The sequence below is a fragment of the Stenella coeruleoalba genome (genome assembly GCF_951394435.1).
Source record: "Stenella coeruleoalba genome assembly, chromosome: 17".
NCBI classification, from domain to species: domain Eukaryota; kingdom Metazoa; phylum Chordata; class Mammalia; order Artiodactyla; family Delphinidae; genus Stenella; species Stenella coeruleoalba.
The window spans coordinates 24,416,899-24,437,480 of record NC_137163.1 but is presented as its reverse complement, the minus strand read 5'-3'; the positions used below and the strand labels follow the sequence as shown (position 1 = coordinate 24,437,480).

Genomic DNA, 20,582 nt, shown 5'->3' with positions numbered 1-20,582 from the left:
TTTTACATAAATAACAAGCACCTTTGACATGCTAGCAGAAGAAGGGGCTGTGTTAATAGAGCCAACAGACATCAGTCTTGGACATTGAAGATTAGGAACATTTCTAGTTAGAAACGCTTTAAGTTGCTGGTACCTAACATTCCCATTGAAATCTTAAGGAAAAGAGTTAGGTCAGGTTCTGTGAAACAGCTGTTAGCTCCATGTGAGGAAACAGAGGCTCATTCATATAAATAACTTACCCAAGGTAACACAAATGATAGCGGCAGAGCTGGGGCTCAAACTCAGTGGTTTCTTTGCCACACGGGAAACTGCATCCTCTACTGCTTCAGTACTAAGCTAACCCTGCAGCTGATACTGCTAAATAACAAATGTAAATTTTGGAACACCTCATGTTAAGTTCTATCAGGAGGCAAGTTCTGCTGAGAGAGTATAGGAAAATATCCATCAAATTCTTGTCAGCTTGACTTAATGAGACCACCAGCAAGGACAGTAGGTAGAATATGTATCTTCCCAAGTCCAGTGGTGGTGCTGCACCTATGGGTATTTAGATACTTCAAAAAAGTTTTCGGTGGTACACATATGGGAGAAAAAATTCCTTGAAATACTGACCTTTTAATCTTTAAGTTTAGGACAAACAGAACTTTTTGAAACAGTGATGGTAAGTTCAGGGAGGGAGGAAATGTTATAAAGAGATAGCATTTCGTGACAGTCAATAAACTACTCAACCTTTAACACATCTCCTCTATATTGGAAACTGGTGAAAGATGCTCACTCATCTGTAGTTCTGTAGCCTTCAGAACTACATTGGCATCTGTGCTACTATACAGGGATTTGTAAACTGTTTATTGCAAAATATTAGCATTGAAATCGGTAAAAAACAACAACAACAACAAAAAACCTAAAAAATGTCATGCAGAGAAATAAATTTGCCTAGTGAAATGCTAAAGCAAATGAGCAAAAAGATTTTTAAAATGTGGAAATGTATGGGAACTCACCTGATAAATGCCAAGGAGATAACATAGTCTGTGTTCACGGTGAGAGTCCAGTCACAGTCCCTGCTGTGGGGATATGGGTGAGGGAAGTTTGGTGAAAGAATAAAGCCTGAAGATCCTGTTAAATTGCCTCCACAGGGTGCTTTAATTTAAAACAAACAAACAAAACCCCTTAAGTGATTAATAAAATGTATTATATATCAGTATTTGTAAAAACACTTATTTTAAAAAGTTTAGGTTTTGTACAGATGATTTTTTACAGTACTGGATGCTTAAATACTGCATTATCTTTCAAGAAAGACAATTAAAATACTAAATACATACATACATACATTGACTTTAGCTCCTTTACTGGCTTCAAACAATAAGAAAAAGTTATATTTCTTTCCCTTTCTATTACTATTTTGTTTCATGTAAAAGAAAAGCATTAAGAAGAGGAGTAAAAATGGTTTCACCCTGGTTACTAGGAAAAAATCTGAAGGTTACTGCAAAAAAGATAGAAACAAAACAAAGCAAAACAAAATCTCTAATAATAAGTGGAATAATAGAATATGAGATATTTAGCTCATTTTCAAATCTTCCCTGCTACCTTTATTTACAGAGGAAGAGGCTTTGATAATGGTTAATGAGTGAAAATGGATAACTATCTGAGAACCAATAGCACTTTACTCCTATACTGAGTGTTAGGATATTCTTAAATTCTAGTTGCCTGACTTGTTGATGAAAATAGACAGTTGTTATTATTGTGGCCCAAACAAAGGTTTCTGTAACACTTCAAAGGAGAGTCTCAAAAAATTGTCAGAGAAATTCAGAGATTAGATTCTTCACGGGATTATTGTCGGAGTCTGTTAAACACAGATTGATCAGGAAGTAATATATTACACAAAGTTGGCAGCTGCAGAAAAATAGATAAATTAAGATATGGAGGGTCCTGGTGGTGGAGTGTGAGAGTAGGGATGTAAATATAGGTATGCGCACCGAGAAAGAGAGAGATTGAGACCGAGATTGGGATTCTCATGATGTAATGACATCTCCTACACATAATCACCACATCATCATTGTTATCTGAGTTTTAAAATTATAGTTTTCCTCAGATCAATTTTACCATTCAGTTGTAAGGCATACGGGATTCTCTTGACAGCATAAAACTGGTTTTGGAAGGAGGAGAATTTTGGTTCTGGTAACATTTCAGATATTTGTTCTTTGCCTGAGCCTAGATATGCAATATCATCATTAGAATTTGGTAATTTTTACCATCTTAAATAATGGATGTCTGCTATTATTGATACATTTCCCCATGACCCTCTGCTACCTTTGTCTCAGTGCCTCAGTCACAGTAGATGACCTACTCTACTGAGAATATTTATTTGCTGAGCCTTAATTTATTTATCACGACTTACCTATCACCTGTATGGTTTTTGTGGTGTATCAAATGATTAAACAAACTACCTCAACTTTAGTTCTCCCTATTCAAACTTCAACGCTTCCTGAATATTTAACGAGTCCCTCCTATTAATCAGGATAACACCCTCGACTCAATCACACAATCTCTCTTCCTTCTCCAGAACCTGTGTTCATTTGTCTCCTTTATTCTCTCTGGTTTCTTCCCCTTTGTCCACAGGTGTTCAAGTCTCTTTCATCCTAAAAATAAAACAAAGTCTCCTCTAGCCTATTTCCTTTCACCTTTTCTTCAACTGAAAATGTTGAATTTTACCTGATGGTTAAGAAATCCCCTCACCCTTTTGTGTTTGGTTATATGGGTTCACTGTGAAAAACCACCCTTTACCATCTGACTCAGATAAGATTCACTTATCAGGTCTTTGATAAAATCCTTTAAATAAGCCCCCTCATTTTCCTATGACAAGACCAGACATGGACCCTGCAAATTCCCATTCTTTGACTCAAATGATTAGTTGAATTGCTTGACCTCACTGATCAATCACAATAAACTGCTTGTAACCAAACTTTGGTCAAGCTTCTCTCCTTTCTCTAGGTCCTTGAACTCTGGCTCTCCCTCAGCCTTGAGTGAGCACACAACCCCTCCTGAGGATAGGCTGGACTCAGAGTACAGCATTCTGGGCCACTCTTTCATTTCACTTCCCCACACCTGGTTCTTTCCAGCCTTGTGTACTCCTCTCTATAAAAGAAAAATCCCCTTTTCCGAATTCTTCAGGTGCTGGAAGATCTCACCATCACATTGCTCTTCCTATCATAGTAGTACCACTACCCACACACTATAAAAATCCTTTTTAGTTTTTAAATGATCACCATCATGAGTTTGGTGAACATCTGTCTTATCATATAGTTACAAAATTAAAGAAAAAATTTAAAAAATTCCTTGTGATGAGAACTCTTAAGATTTGCTCTCTTAACAACTTTCATAGATAACATACAGCAGCCTTACATATCATGGTGTATGTTACACTTGCAGTACTTATCAATCTTGAAACAGGAAGTTTGTGCTTTTGAACCAATTTCATCCAATTAGCTCTCCCCGACCCCCTGACTCTGGTAACCAAAAATATGATCTCTTTTTCTATGAGTTCGTTTGTTTTTGAATTATAATTGACCTACAACACTGCTAGTTTTCGGTGTATAACATAGTGATTTGATATTTCCATACACTACAAAAGTAAAATTGTACAATAATTCCTTGTTAATAAAAGTCTCTCCTCACTATTTTGAATTTGTTTTTTATTTTACAACTACACCTTTTGAAAAGGAAGTCTAATCTCATTCTCTCTTTCATCACCTATGTACTATATGTACCTGTAGGCAGACTAACATGATTAGCAAAGCAGGTCACTGGGAAAAAATAGTTTCTTAAGTTATATCTTGAAGAAAAGTACCAAAGTATTCATCCTGAAAAAACTTATCTCAGGCTTAGAATTTTTTTTTTTATTTGAAATTATATTTAGAGAGACAACAACCTTTTTGTTGCTTAGGGACTCTAGATGTCTTTATGTGGTCCTTCCCACCTCTCCTGCTCTCTCCACCCATTGCTATTTCCCTTAGCCTCCGAGCCTCCCACACATAACACTCCCTAGCTCATCCTCAAATGACTTTTGTATTGACTAATATAGGAGGGTATTTTTGCCTTTATCTTTCTCTTCATATCTGCAGTCATCCTTATCTGTTGACTTTCACCGTAAATTCACTCTCCTCGTTTTTGGAACTCCACTTCTAATTTTCTTCTGATGTCTTTGTACAGATCTCAGTTTTATTGGCAAGCACTTCTTTCACTTCATCTTATAATTTTGGTATTCTCCTGAATTCCTTACCTAATCGTCTCTAATTTTCACGCTATTACATTTTTCCTTGTTGCTCATGTCCGAATTGTGAGTTTATCTTCCACTTACATACTGATAACCCCTTTTTCCTATCATCTCCAACAGATTTCTCTGCTTAATTCTAAACCATATGCTCAAGTGCTTACTGGCTATCTCTACCTGATCACTGTGGGTACATCAAGCACAGAATATCCAACATATCCAAACCTCAACTCCAATTTCTCCTGTATTCCTAGGTTGTTTGGTTAGCACTATCATCCAACCACATATATTCCCAAGCTAGAGGCCTAAGATTCTTCCCTTTTCTTTATTGCACCCTTGACTCCAGTCTATCAAGAAGCACTACCAAGACCCTACCTCAGTTCCTCATAGATATTTTTCAATCTATCTCTTCTTTCCTTTTCTAATACCACATTTCTAGATCTGACTCTTACATGCCTCCAGAATTATTGCAATATTTTTTGTTTCCCATGCCTCTAGTATAATCTCGTTTCCTCCATTTCATCTTCCCAGTGAAAACATCTAATCATACTATGTCCATGCATAAAATTCTGCAGTTATTACACATTGCCTAAAAGATAATGTCCCGACTCCAGTATAGCTTTCATGTCTTGACTCCTGCAACCTTTCCAATTGCATCAACCACCAATCTAGACACATAATTTACACTCAAAACTATCATTTGCTTGTTCCTTGTATTTACATGCCTTTATGCATCCTATTTGTTTTTCCTGACATGTCTTCCCTTCTACCTCTATATAACTTTTACTTAGGTCTCAAGATTCATCACTGCCTCCAGGGAGTTTTCCTAGAAATTCTCAGCCTGGACTCTGCTTCAGCTCTCTCCAACACACTCTAGTATGCATAGCAACCTGTGCCTATCTCCATCATTTCCCTTACCATATTTTATTTAAATATTCCTTTCAGGTATCTGTATTCATCACTAATCTGCAAGCTAAAGACTGTGTTTTATATGTTATTTTCTATGTGAGATTTGGCATATACTACACATTCCATAAATGTTTGTTGAATTGCTATTGACTCCTTGTATTGATTGTGAAGATTAAAGATGAATAAGTCTGAATGGCAATCTAATTTATTTTGATAAAAATAATAATTTGTTTTGATAAAAGCTATATGTTTTGATTAAAATAATGACACATTTTATCTTTGGAACTTTAAAAATCATACGTGAATTTGAAATATGTTAGAAAAATATGTGTAATAGCAAATGCAGTTACATATGTGTATATATATATGTATATATGCACAAAAGGCAGGAATGCTTTTTGTGTTTTTTTTCACATTCTAAGGAAGTGGTATCATTTGTACTTTGGGGGATCATGGGGGTAATTTTATTTGTTTGTTTCAGTTCTCCTTATTTTTCACAGGAAACTTTGGTCTTTTTTATTGTTAGCAATTTTATACACATGAACACATCCACATATACGTTTATATGTGTATATCCTTTATCATATAAGATATAGGAAAATCCATTACACATATTTTTTAAGTATCTTACTGGATATATTTTGTGATTATACTATTATTGGAGCATAAGATCCTTTAAAATTCTTTTGATTCTATTATTAAAATTATTTATTGAGGTTTTCCAGATAAATTTCATAACTGTAGTAGATTTTGAAAATCTATAAAAGCCATTGAGACAAGCTGAGACATATTATCTAACATTTGTATATCCCAAACAACTCAGTAGTAAAGAAAACTCTCTTTGCATTTAATATATTAAACCTTAAATCCCATTTGGAAAATACATCTTTTACTTTTATGCATCTAATCATAAAGCATCCAAAATAAGATTCTCTTTAAATCAAATATATTTATGAATTAAATTTTCAGTTAGGTTCCATAGAGTTCTGACACATTAATGATTTGTTCTGCGTGTAATTTCTTATGAGACAGTTATACAGGCAACTATTGATAATGATTTTACAATCTTAATTTTTCTCCCCTATTCAGTTTTGTGTCTACTGTCTTAGCAGCCCACCCATACTAATGTCTTTGTTATTTACCTTCATATTGAGTGCTGTTACTTTCCCTCTGGCAATGTCAAAGTAATCTTCACACTGTCAATTCTGTTAGAATGAATTCTATTAACTCTCTTAAAAATGACTGTCCTTCTGCTTGGTGTTTGCTATAAGGTTGACTACTTCTACATGCAAGCAAAATGCTTTATGCTCCAGGGTCTGAGACATAAACTTATGAAGTTTCTAAAAAGTTCAGGGTTTAATCTTTGGCATAGTATTTCCAATCATGGAGTTCTTTCTTATAAGTTTCAGAGGTCAAGTTTTCTGCAGCATAGCAATTTTTCAGACTTTTTTTTTTTTTAAGGTTACTATCTTCCTCAGAGAAACTCTAATGCATACCCTCTCCTTAAGCAATCTTTTCCTACCAAAAAGTTATATACAACACCACTGTCCTTACAAAAAATTCCCACAATCTGCTTAATTAAAGTAAAATTTGGTGTTTAACTTTTATTTTCTAGAATTATGACTTGCTGGCTAAAGTCTTGTCTACAAATGGAATTTTATAACAGCCTATCTCAAAATTCTTTACTCTTTTAACCTTTTGGATTTTCGTGTTTTCTAGCATTTCAGTGTAAAGCTGTTAAATGTTTCAGAATTCTCTACATGACAACATTTGACATAATATAGCCTTTCTAGTAATTCTAATAAATAACACCCGTTTAATAGGTCTAAGAATCACAATAAAACAATAAGTTCCACAGTAAGTCTGTGGAATTCTGTCATTTCCTCTTTACACAAAGATTCCCTTTACAAGATACTCAAATTCCAATTAATTTGAACGTGGCATTTTAGTTTAATTGGCATTTTTTTTAGGTTAACTGTCCAGTAAACAAATGAAAACTTCATTGTTTCAGTCCCTTTTCCTTTGAAAATATTTTTTCTCCGTATTTTTTCCTCTGCTTTTATGAGTGTATTTATAGTAAATGTAAATTAATCAATGTTTGATGATTTGGAATCTTGCAGTGGTACATAGAGAGCAACATAGGTATAAACGGAAATAAACTGCAAAGGAAAATATGGCTAAATCTGAACTGGCTCAATGTATGCCCTTATTTTGTGCTTTTTTTATGTCCCTTTAATAAGCCTTTTCCTTATCATCTGCTCCATTTTCTACAGAAGTCTACAACTATCTGTCTACTCCCTGCCTGGTTTGAGCCTTTAGATGTGTTTTGTTCTGTGTATTTTGTTTTTTAAATTCCAATGAATAAAATACAAAAAATGTGATATGAATTCAGATTTTTTAGTTTTCACTTTACTAGAGAAGTTCACAAAAGGATTTATTGTACTGCTAAATCCTCAATGCCTAGGTCAACACATAGGACACACTAATGAATTTGAGTTTGCAGCTCTTGCATAAGAAGCATAAAATGGGGTAAAGTAAATCTGAATAACTGAGTGCTTGATTTGTTCACTTCTGACTGAGGTACTAAACACTCTTTTCCTATTATCATGTGATTTCCCCAGTGGGGAAATGATTATTGAAAATGTATTTATGAGTTAGATATAAAGTGAACAAAAATAAGGTTTTCTCTCCTAAAAGTGCTAAATTTGCATGCTATAAGAAATACACTGAACAAGATATGGAATCTTCTCCCAAGGTGCTTGCAGTGTAGTAAGGGAAAGAATATGATAAATAAAATTTTGAGTACATATAACGTACTTTGGGCAAACTGTATTATACATTCTAGATGATGCCAATTTTAAAACACTTGAGCTCAAGTTTTGAGATTAAACTAGCTGAATTTAAGAACCTTAATAACGAGATTTTTTTTTAAGATTATATAGCAAGTTTTCTCACTATTTTTACTCCAAAGGTGGTATATCCCTCTAACTTTTTCTCAGACCCAGTAGGGAAATAATATGTATCTTAATTTCTAGAGTTAAACTTGGAGATTCAAGAATAGACCATGGATTCAAAAGGCAGAGAGTTGGAAGTATGAACCAAGTGGTTGCAAATCCTTAGATCATCAAAATAAAAACTGATAATTCATTTGGAATACATGGATTGAAGGGAAAGTCAAAGCTTTGAAACTCAAACATAAGTTCTGATAAAATTTTCTTTCTTAGAAGGAATAACCATTATTGAGGCAAGATCAACCTGGCCCATTTTAAATAGAGTCTGAATCCACTCTTTAAATTTTAAAAGTAGTGAATAACTACATTTGTATAGTAGAAAGGGAAGATGAAGATTTTTCAAGAACTTTGATTCTATTTTTTCTTTGGAATTTTATTTATTTTTTTATACAGCAGGTTCTTATTAGTTATCTATTTTATACATATTAGTGTATATATGTCAATCCCAATCTCCCAATTCAACCCACCACCATCCACCCTGCCACTTTTCCCCCTTGGTGTCCATACATTTGAAGAACTTTGATTCTTTATTGTTTATAGACCCTCTCCTCAGGGGAAAAATAACAATAATTTATAATTTTGTGCATTTTTGGAGGGTCATAGACCTCTGAAATCTTATACTCCCATATAACCTATTCCAGAATACTGTTCTTAATTAAAACACTGAAACCAGTTTTTAACCATTGTTTTACACCTGTATAAAATTTTAATTATTCTAAATTCATACCTATACAAACTGGTGGGCTGGGCTGCCAGAAGTATCGATTTTCTACCTGAATGCAGGTTATTCTTTCCTCTCCTTGAAGATCATATCCTGGGTCACATTGAAAAACAACAGTGTCCCCAGGTTCTCGTCCATCCCCATTTCGAGTCCCATTCATGGGAACCCCTGGGTCACGACATGCAGTGGCAACAGAACCTATGAAAAGACAGAAACAAACCTTTAGTTTTGATGCTATCCAAAATCACCTTCAAAGTTCCAGATCTTATATTTGAGAAGCTTCCACATATCTATGTGCTTTTAGAAAATTAACTTAAAAAATGCTTGGGGTTGGGCTTTCCTGGTGGCGCAGTGGTTGGGAATCCGCCTGCCAATGCAGGGGACGCGGGTTCGTGCCCCGGTCCGGGAAGATCCCACATGCCGCGGAGCGGCGGGGCCTGTGAGCCATGGCCGCTGAGCCTGTGCGTAATGCTTGGGCCATAATTCCCTGTGCTATACAATATCTCCTTGTTGCTTTTTTAATGGAGTATATAATCTGTAAAAACTATCTATGAATCACTATGCTGTACACCAGGAATTAATATAATATTGTAAATCAACTGTACCTCAATTAAAAAATGCTTGGGCTAATTTTTAAATACCTGCACAATAAATACTTTTTAATTGTTTTTGGTAAATAATTTATGTGTTAACTTGCTTCAAGCAGGGACATGGCATTTTAGTAGCTAAATAATAAATTTACTCAAAATCTGTTTTTTGATACTACGTGAAAGACACTGTGAAGAGGATGAAAAGACAGCTGCAGACTGGAGGAACATATTTGCATGGGCTATATTCCACAAAGGGCTTGTATCTGGAATATATAAAGAATTCTTAAAACTCAACTGTGAAAAAAAAAGAAAGAAAAAAATCCAACTAGAAAATGGGCAAAAAACATTTCAATAAAGAGGATACCAGATGGCACATCAAAAAGTGTTCAATATTATTAGCCATTAAGGAAATGAAATTTAAAACCACAATGAGATATTACTACATACCTATCAGATCAGCTAAAATAAAAAATATAGTAACACCAAATGCTGGCAAGATTCTGCAAAAAACTGAATTGCTTACCCATTGCTGGTAGAAATGTAAAATGGTACAGCCACTCTGGAAAGAAGATGGCACTTTCTTGCAAAAATAAATGTGCTTACCATAACCCAGTGATTGTACTCTTGCCCATTTATTACAGAGAAATAAAAACCTGAACGTGGATGTTCACAGGAGTTTTATTTGTAATAACTAAAAACTAGGAACAAACCACCTTCAACAGGTGGATCATTAAACTAAATTCATACCATGGTATACTGGTCAGTAATAAAAAAGGAATGATGATATACAAGACAGCTTGAATGGATCTGAAGGCAATTATGATGAGTAAAAAAAATGCAATAGCAAAATGTTTTATACTGTTTGCCTCTATTTATGTAACACTCTTGAATTGACAAAATTATGAAGTTGGAAAGCAGATTACTGGTTACCAAGAATTGTAGGGGGAGGGGATGGAAGGAGATGACCAGGACTATAAAACAGTAAGTAGAAGGATCTTTGTGATGGAACTGTACCGTGGTTTACCTCTGGTGGTGGTGATCAAATCTACATAAAACTATATACAAAATAAACATACACACAAAAATGAGCATATATAAAACTAATGAAATCTGAATAAGGTTCAAGGATTGTTATCAATGTCAATTTTCTGCTTGTGATATTGTGCTATAGTTATCCAAGAAATCATCATTGGAGGAAATTGGGTAAAGGGTATACAGGATCTCTATTATTTCTTACAATTGCATATAAATCTAAAATTATTTAAAAATTTCAAAAAGTTTAAAAAATCATTAGAGAAGAGTATGGGACCACAGGAAAGCAACTGTTCTTCTATATACAGTATAGGGCACATATAATAGTATAATTAACTACAATTATTCAGGTTAATGGAACAAGATATTACTTTGAATTACCACAAAGCAGATTTACCCTAAGGCGTATGATAATTAAGTATCAAGGCAAAAAAGCTATTAAATTTTTCATTTAAGCTACTTATTAAATTATATTCATAAACGTAGGATTCAGCCCTTGTACAAATTATTTTTTAAACTGCATATTAAAGTAACTACACAAATGGCTAGATTACAGACACATAACTGGTATTCACTCATTCATTCATTTACTAACTTAATATATTCCAGACACTGTGCTAGGTGCTAGGAATACAAAGAAGAAATAGGCAGACATAAAACTGAACAGACTTCAAATTGTTCAAACTGCATAGCGGTGGCACCTACAAACAGATTCTGTTGTATACATCCCTAGTAGGTAAGTAAACAGGTACAAAGGTAGGTAGGTAGATACAGATAGATAGATAGATTCACCAATATACCAAACAATTTGTTACAATCTGCCAGGTGTACTTTTTGTATTGATAGCTCATCTCCCTAATACTCATACATAGCAATGAAAGCAGAGAATCTACACACAAATATTGTAATGTTCTGACTCTCAAAGTCGTTTGGGAATCAAGAGGACCATATCAATTAAAAAACTGAAAAAAAAAAAACTAATGTTGGTGGTATGTTAAGTCTGAGACTGCATAAAAGCAGCAACAACAAAAAAGTTGTTGATTATATATAATCAATTATATATTATATGTGATTATATATATATATATATATATATAATCACATATATATATACACACAAAACTGAACAGACTGCAAATTGTTTTATATATCTTTTCAGAAAGGGTAAAATAAGGATATTTTTATTTTAAGTTTTTTAACATCTTTATTGGAGTATAATTGCTTTCCAATGGTGTGTTAGTTTCTGCTTTATAACAAAGTGAACCAGCTATATGTATACATATCTCCCCATATCTCCTCCCTCTTGCATCTCCCTCCCACCCTCCCTATCCCACCCCCCTAGGTGGTCACAAAGCACTGAGCTGATCTCCCTGTGCTATGTGGCTGCTTCCCACTAGCTATCTTTTTTACATTTGGTAGTGTGTATATGCCCCTCCTACTCTCTCACTTAGTCCCAGCTTCCCCTTCCCCCTCCCCATGTCCTCAAATCCATTCTCTACGTCTGCATCTTTATTCCTGTCCTGCCCCTAGGTTCTTCAGAACCTTTTTTTTTTTTTTGGATTCCATATATATGTGTTAACATATGGTATTTATTTTTCTCTTTCTGACTCACTTCACTGTATGACAGACTCTAGGTCCATCCACCTCACTACAAATAACCCAATTTCATTTCTTTTTATGGATGAGTAATATTCCATTGCATATATGTGCCACATCTTCTTTATCCATTCATCTGTCGATGGACACTTAGGTTGCTTCCACGTCCTGGCTATTGTAAATACAACTGCAATGAACATTGTGGTACATGACTTTAAAAGGTTACTTTTAAAAGGGTTAATTTCTAAAGGGTTACTTTTTAAAAAGGGTTACAAGATGTAGACTGCAAATGTTATTTTACCGACCACTTAAATTAAATCTATGTATAATTATACACATCATCAGAAATCCTAACAGTTTTGCTTCATTTTACTGACAAACTAGTGCTTCTGAGCAATGGCCAAGGATGAAGACGTTACATGTATAATTCCTTTAATTCTCCTAGCAAACCAATGGGTCAAGTGCCATTATTGTTTTTATTTTAGAGGTGAGAAAACTAAAGTTTAGGAAGATTAAGTAACCTGTTCAATATTACAAAAACTAAAGAATAGAGAACCAAGGTTTGAACCCCAGTCAGTATGATTTCAGAAGCCAAACCCTTAAATGTTACACTAGACTGTCCTCTTCTACCTGTTAACTGTCCTAGAGATACATTTTCTTTCTCAGTTAAATATAATAAACCCCATTAAGAAATGATAAAAAATACAGATTATACCCATAAATAGAAAAGCTACAGTGCACATAAATGTGTCCATTTTAAAAATATTCAATCTTCTTTCATTTGAGTTATTTTTGAGAGAGTTATTTTTAGTTGTTAATAGAATAACAATCAGACTCATATTGGAGAATATTGAGGGAAGTGGGGTAGGGACTTGGTTCCAATTTCCAATTGGATTTGTTCTGTAATACCTATCAGTGTTCCTTATCAGAACATCCATCAGGCATTACAGGGTCTGGCAATTATAATCTTTCAATATTGATAGACTTTTTTTTTTGTAAATGCTTTTGTGATAAACTCAGTCATTAAGCTTTTCTTGAATTGCTCTGGAATGGTTTCCACCAACACTAAAACTGATCTATGAATTGGTTTTACAATACAAAAGTGGAGCTGGATGTCCTACATATAAGATTTACACTTGGGATGTTTTAATCGGAAAGGAGTGATATAAAGGTAAAATGTGCTACAGCTTTCAAGCTGAAAAGTAGAATGATATACAGATTATGAAAAATATTCTTTTGTTGTTGTTTTTGTTATTGTTGTAGAGGCTTCCTATGTGCTGGACTCTGCAAAAAGCTTGAAGCTTAATATGAACATTCTCAAAGTAAAAACGTACATAAAACAATGTTACAAAAACACTGAAATGAAAGCAGCTGGTATAACCATGTCTTACCAGAGTTTGAGGGAAAAAAGATGTTTTGGCCTTATTGTCAGAGTCACTGTGCTTAAAGATTTAAAGTGGAACCTAGTAGCTAAAATATAAAGGCTTCAATATGATAGCTAATATATAATATGTAAAAATATTCATTTGCCTTTGGACTGGTTGACTTGAAGGAAGAGAGGTGGCAAAATTGTACTCTGCCTTTTTCTCTCAACTAATAAATAAATTACAAGTAAGATTTTAAAACACAATAGAGAATGATGGGGTTTAGTGAAAGACCAAATAAATTTTTTCTTGCAATTACTTGAGTTCTGAAAGCAATTAGTTAAATACACACAGAAAGAATTACTTGCTGTGATGCTATTGTCTTATTTTCTTTACTTATTCAAAGTTTAATCTCTATACTGGTTATACACTGTGTTTTTGGGTAGACAAAATTACATTAATTTTGGCATCAGTCATTCTTCTTTTCTGTATTAAATAGAAACTATAGCCATTGAAGAAAATAACTAAACATTTAAAAAGTCATTCTGTGTCTCCTTGGAAATTAGGACTGAAATAATCTCACAAAATTAGCATGATTTAAAAACAATTATATTAGAACTCAATAAGTATTAGTCACATATGTAAAAATAGATTAAGAATTTTTATTTGACATTTGTTGTTTAATTTTGTGGAACATACAATTCTCAAGATATATAATTCTTATTTGCATTTTATTACTGTTGTTATATATATATATATATATATATATTTAAGTAGATGTTTGTTCCTCTCTATTCTCTTCTACTGTGGAATAATATACAGGGTGTTTCTATAGAATGAGGACTTTTTTGCAATTAAGTATTTTAATTTATCAACTATTTTAAAGATATAAAAATTTAAAAAGTATATATTAGAAAATAATATACCTGCCACCAGTGTATTAAGATAGGTAAGTTCTATTTATTATCTCAGTTTTTTGTTTTTGTTTTTTGCGGTATGCAGGCCTGTCACTGTTGTGGCCTCTCCCGTTTTGGAGCACAGGCTCCGGATGCACAGGCTCAGCGGCCATGGCTCACGGCCCCAGCCACTCCACGGCATGTGGGATCTTCCCGGACCGGGGCACGAACCCACGTCCCCTGCATCGGCAGGCGGACTCTCAACCACTGCGCCACCAGGGAAGCCCTATTATCTCAGTTTTTTAAGTCCAAATTACTTCAAATTTAATTGATGAAATGAATATCTGTATTTGTTCTATTAGGTTTAAGTTTGTCATTTATTCCTGATTTTTCTTAACACAGATATGTAAAGTAAGCATAAATTCCAACAAAGATAAAGGGTCTTAACAAACTTGTTATCTCACCTGCAATATCATGAAAGGAACATTCTAGAAAGTGTATATAATAGGCTTATATGCTATCCTATCCAAATATATCTTGGATTTAGTTTTCAATACCTAATGAAATTGACTATGAAAGATGACTTCCCTTCCTTGTCCCCCCCCAAAAAAAGAAATGGCCATTTACATTTTGGTTAGTCTAGAATAGGAATTATCAGCTGGTTAGTCTGTTTCACAGCTGATTATTCAGTAAAATGATAATAGTCACAGGGAAAAGGTATATAAATAGAAGAGTATGTGACTAGTTAATATTGTCATTATGTAATATTTATTGGACACTTACTGTCTTTCAAACACTTGTACTATGATCTATATCTCATTTGATTCACAAGAAGTCTGGGTACTATTAGTATCTATATTTTCCCAATGAGAAGATTGAGGCTAAAAAAAGATAAGAAGCCTGACCAACATCACATAGTTACGTAAAGTGGATGAAGTGTCCTGTGCAGACATGAGACCATTACCGAGGGACATTTCTTAAATAAAAGTGATAGAGTGTTTGCAAAAAAAAAGTGCTGAAAGTGTGAACTATAGTATAAAGCTCAAGTGAAATAATGACTTCAATTGAAATTTCTAAAATATGTTATTAATCTTTATTGTCATTTTAAAATCAGAAGAGCAGCTACCTACCTGCCTATCATTCTGATTGGAATAGTCCAAAAACCTAGATGTTTGTAACACTTAGCTTTAAATGTATTAATTTCTTACTTAAAAAAAATTTCACAGATATTAACAATACAGTCTTATTCACAGGATTCCATTGGTGTATATTTTGTCAAACTGAAATAAATCTGTGTATCTAAGAACGAGATGTAGTTGTTCAAGGTGGAGGGCAATCAGAATAGATACCAATAAAATAATGATGATTACTATTATTGTCTGTATTGAGAGCATACATTGTGCAAAACACTTAACTAGAAGCTAAGTTTATACTCTTAGGCTAAAACACAAATCGTTATGAAGTATTATTATCCCTATTTTAAATGGGTAAAATAAGTCTCCATGATATTAAATGTTTGCTCTTAGTAGAGTTGGAATTTGAATCAAGAAACAGCAGGGCTCTTAGCCATTAGGGTATACTGTCTCAGCACAAACCTATCCCATTACCAGATAAAACAATGAAAAGCCATGCCCTACTAATGGAACTCTGACCGTTGTTTATTAACAAAAGACTTGGGCAAAAAAGTTAGACTTACATTGAAACAGAAAGGCAAGAACAGTTTATAACCCTTCATTACACACAAACAATTTCTTGCTCCTGATATTTCACCATAAAGGGAAGCAGAAAAGAAAGACTCAAGGTTATTTTGCGGGTATTACTAGAAGTAATAAAAATAAAATTTAACCTGATATATGCCAAATTTAGCCATGCATGTGTCAAATGGTATTAAGTAATTACAGTAACAAGAACATTTCCCCTCCAATTGTTTTTCTCATTCTTGTTCTTCCTGTCCTCTCTTTTTTTCTGATTTCCTTCCTTACAGGTCTTTAAGAGAGTAGAAGCAATAAGATAGGCGCACCCTCACCAAATCTCTGGTGTCTGCATCCATATTCTCTACTTCCTCTCCCGTAGCAGTGAAGAAGGTGCCCTTGCTCTATGTAAGGCTAACCCTAGTTCTTGTCCTGCTGGTATTAAAACCTTTCTATTTCTCAAGGACTTCATTCCTGAAGATTTTTCATCTCTTCTGAATCACTAGGTTTTCCTTTTGTACTGGGTCATTCTCAAAAACATACAAATGTGGCTTACAACTTCCATCTTAAATAAACAACCAAAATCCTCATTACATTCCCATTCTCTTCTAGCTATTTTTCTCATTTCCCTCCTTTCTTTAGTAGGAAACCTATTAAACATCTGTCCTGAGGGAGCTATCTATACAACTGTCTCCAGTTTCATCTGCCATTCATCAGACATATTCACTAAACTGTCCTTGTTAAATCTAGGCTGCCAAATTCAATGATAACTTAGTGCCTTCTTTTTTCAGAAAAATCTTAGCAACATTTGTCACAGCACTTTTTTTCTTGGCTTCTCAGTCATCAGACTGCTAGTTCTCTTTTCTGGCTTATTTGCTGCTCTTTTTGGTATCTTTTGCTATCCCTGCCTTGTTAACCCAATGACTGAGAGCTGTAGTACCTCAGGGATTAGTTCTTAATGGTTCTGCTCCCATCTTTCTACAACTTCTCCTTGGATAACTTCACCTTATCCCATGGTTTTAAATGCTGTTTTTAGTTGAATGCTTCCCAAATTTATACATTCAGTCTTAATGTCTTTCCTGAGCTTCAGACCATTCTATTCAACTGCCTATTTAACTTCTTGTATATCTAATAGGCCCCTCAGCTTACCATGTCCAAAACACTTGCAAAATTATAAAATCTTTTAATTTTCAAATTTTTGTAAATAAAAATGTAAAAATTATTAAATTTCACCTGTGTATAAAATTTTTTCCTATGCTACTGATATCAATAAAATCAAATAAATATTGTTCCATTTGAAAGTAAAAATTTCTCATTGCAAATTTATTTCTAATTTAATATAATACCCAGATACAAATACTTTTGTTAGAAGTAAATTCACCATAGAATGTAAAATCCTGACATAAGAAATAAACTGAACATTTGCAAACATACAAAATCTTGTAATTTTTACTTTATTTTTTATGCAAGTGATTTTAATCTGTATGGTAGCATTTACTTCTAACAAAATGAATTTTTATATCTGGTTATTATAATAGGTCAGAAATAAATTTGTAATGACAAACTTCTCCTTTAAAATTGAACTGTTTCTATTCCACCAAAAACCACTTGTATCCATAATAGTTTTTTCTTAAAAATTCTCATGACTCAGGGTGTGAAAAAAATAGATATGTAAAAGTAATACCATTTTATAACTACTTATCATATACAGTAAAAATAATTTTTCAAGATGTTATTAACATGCTAATTATATATAAGTGTATATAAATTAAAAAAAGAGTTTATGCTCAAGTTAAGAAAGTTTACATTAGCTTTTCTTAGGAATTGTTTTTACAATGCTTTTAATCTTCACCAATAGTCTAAATCTACTGAAAGAGTTACTGCATTTATTGTTAAGCAACATGGGATCTTATCAAATCAAGCATTGCTATACCCTAGGAATAAATTGCCCTTATATGTAAGACATTGAAGAGAATCTTTCACAATAGTTAAAAACAGTTCATCAAGGATAAACAACAAAGTCCTACTGTGCAGCATAGGGGGCTACATTCAATATCCTGTGATAGACTATAATGGAAAAGAATATATAAAAAAAGAATGTCTATATGTGTGTAACGGAGTCACTTTGCTGTACGGCAGAGACTGGCACAACACTGTAAATCAACTATACTTCAATGAAAAAAAAAAAAAGTTCAAGTAATATGTGTGGGGGACTGCCCTGGTGGCGCAGTGGTTAAGAACCCACCTGCCAGTGCAGGAGACACCGGTTTGAGCCCTGGTCCAGGAAGATCCCACATGCCACGGAGCAACTAAGCCCATGCGCCCCAACTACTGAGCCTGTGCTCTAGAGCCCAAAAGCCAGAACTACTCAGCCCATGTGCCACAACTACTGAAGCTCTTGAGCCTAGAGCACGTGCTCCGCAACAAGAGAAGCCTGCTCAGCAATAAGAAGCCCGTGCTTAATAATTTTTTTTATTAAAATAGTGTGTGAAATGAATGAATGGATGAATGAATGAACAAAATTACAACTAGTCATTTCAATGTATGCTTAAGGTTTGTTTATAATTTAGCATTTGTTTGACACTGGGAAACACTTATTCCAAGACTGCAGTAACAACATTTATATTACATTTTAATTTGCTTTAATTAATCTATCTGGATAACCTGAGGCTGTTTTCAGAATACTGATAGCACTAAATACTACAGAAAATGACTGAGTTCTCACCATTTTTACAACTCGTCAGTACTGTAAATATACTTCTGACTTCTCATTTTATATTTGTTTCATCTAACTGAGCGTATAATTTAATTGGAAATGCGCACCTCACCTAATACATATTTCACAGTCCTAACTAGCACATGTATAAGTTTCAACTATATTATGGATGATAATTCAGAGATAATGTCTGAATTACCATCTTGGTGACCTTGGGCAAATTAACAGTCCAGTTTGCTTATGGCATTGCTCTGTGCAACAAAGAATAAATACACTTAAATCACTCATAAGTTCTTGTGTGTCCTTTCCATTCAGAAAGTAGACACTTTGGTATAAACTTGTTTATCTCAAGAACTTTCAAAAGAGAAAAACCTTAGATTCTATACAGTTGGATAAAATCAAAAGCAGAAGACTTGTACTGTAATCTGTACTGTTGTAAGAAAGGGACATTGACCAGGTTGTATTAGTTCCCTGAATTTTAACTGCCTCATCAGTAAAATTGACATAGTAATAATTTTTTACCTGCCTGATTTAGTATTAGAAAATAATCCTAAAGTTCTATTCTAACAATTATATTGTATAATTCTATGAAAATATAAACTCTGAGATAAATCTTTAAAGACCACTAGATTTTACTATTCACTGTGTAGTTTGTCTAAGAAGTTGTTGTATATTATTTTTCAATATGTCAAGAAACTTCAGCAAGGTCACAGTCCAGATTTGGTATTCACAAGGCCTTACACTCTTCCAGTTTTATTGCCTTATATTTTTGTATTGACTAAGAAATGACACGATATTCTCCACTTCACTACCTATAAGGAAATCAAGCTGGGTAATGGGAATATTTAACCTGGAAGGAAATCCCATAGAATCAAATCAATCGGAAAATATGTGAAATGCAGATGGTAACCTAGAGGTGGATTTCACCCTGGAGAATTTTGCCCTTGACTGAGTCCCTGCTTTGTACAAGATCCATCAATTTTACAAAGAATGTTCAACATCATTATTAGGCCTACACTCTGCTAGCTACTCAGTAACGTGGTTATCTTTAGAATTTCATTATGTTTCTAAGGGTACATCTAATGATATGGCAAGTCAGGTTAAAGTAGATAGCAGCATGACAAGAGATTTTCCTCCTATCAACCCTGGATGGAAACAAAGCTGCCAATGCAAAAGAAACCACAAAGCTAGTGTTATAATATATTCCAAGTACTTTATATAGAAATACCTTTTTAAAATACATATTTACTCATTTATTTCACCAGGTAATTGTTGTGCACCCACTATAAGCCAAGTATGTTTTATATTGGGGATGAACTGTAATAAGAGCCAACACCTCCATACCATCATTGATTCTTGTTCTCTAATACATGGACAAAAGTGAAAATAAAATCACTGGTCTAATTTCTTTGAAATCAAAAGGCATGTTAGGTTGAAGACTGTCAAAGGTACCTAGACAGGAAACTGATTTTATATCCAAGGATTATAAAGGATTATATAGAAGTCTAATTCAGAATTGAATTCTAATATTTGGAGATCACCAGAATTAATGAGCAAAAAAAGAGTAAAAACATATAAATATTGTTTTACATTAGTCTTGACTGACAGTATATAATACCAGTGTGCCTTTAATTTTACATTATTAAAAAATTTCCTACTCAATCAGATTCATTTAACATTTACTAAGTACTAAATACCAGGTACAATGCCAAGTTCTGGTGAAACAAATATTAATAGGATAAACCTTGCGCTTCAAAGGAACACAGTCTAAGAGGGACAGCAGATGTGTATA

At 33.7% G+C, this 20,582-nt stretch overlaps 1 protein-coding gene across 3 annotated transcripts in view; it reads right to left on the bottom strand.

The window, feature by feature from the left end:
- Window positions 1-20,582, bottom strand: part of CSMD3 (CUB and Sushi multiple domains 3) — a gene marked incomplete at its 5' end in the record, with an annotated part of 1,071,061 nt that overhangs the window by 277,705 nt on the left and 772,774 nt on the right. For all 3 annotated transcript variants that reach the window (XM_079901374.1, XM_079901375.1, XM_079901376.1), the window contains 2 exons: window positions 996-1,134; window positions 8,912-9,103. In XM_079901374.1, the coding sequence (XP_079757500.1) occupies window positions 996-1,134; window positions 8,912-9,103 (331 nt within the window). The remainder of the gene's footprint in view (window positions 1-995; window positions 1,135-8,911; window positions 9,104-20,582) is intronic.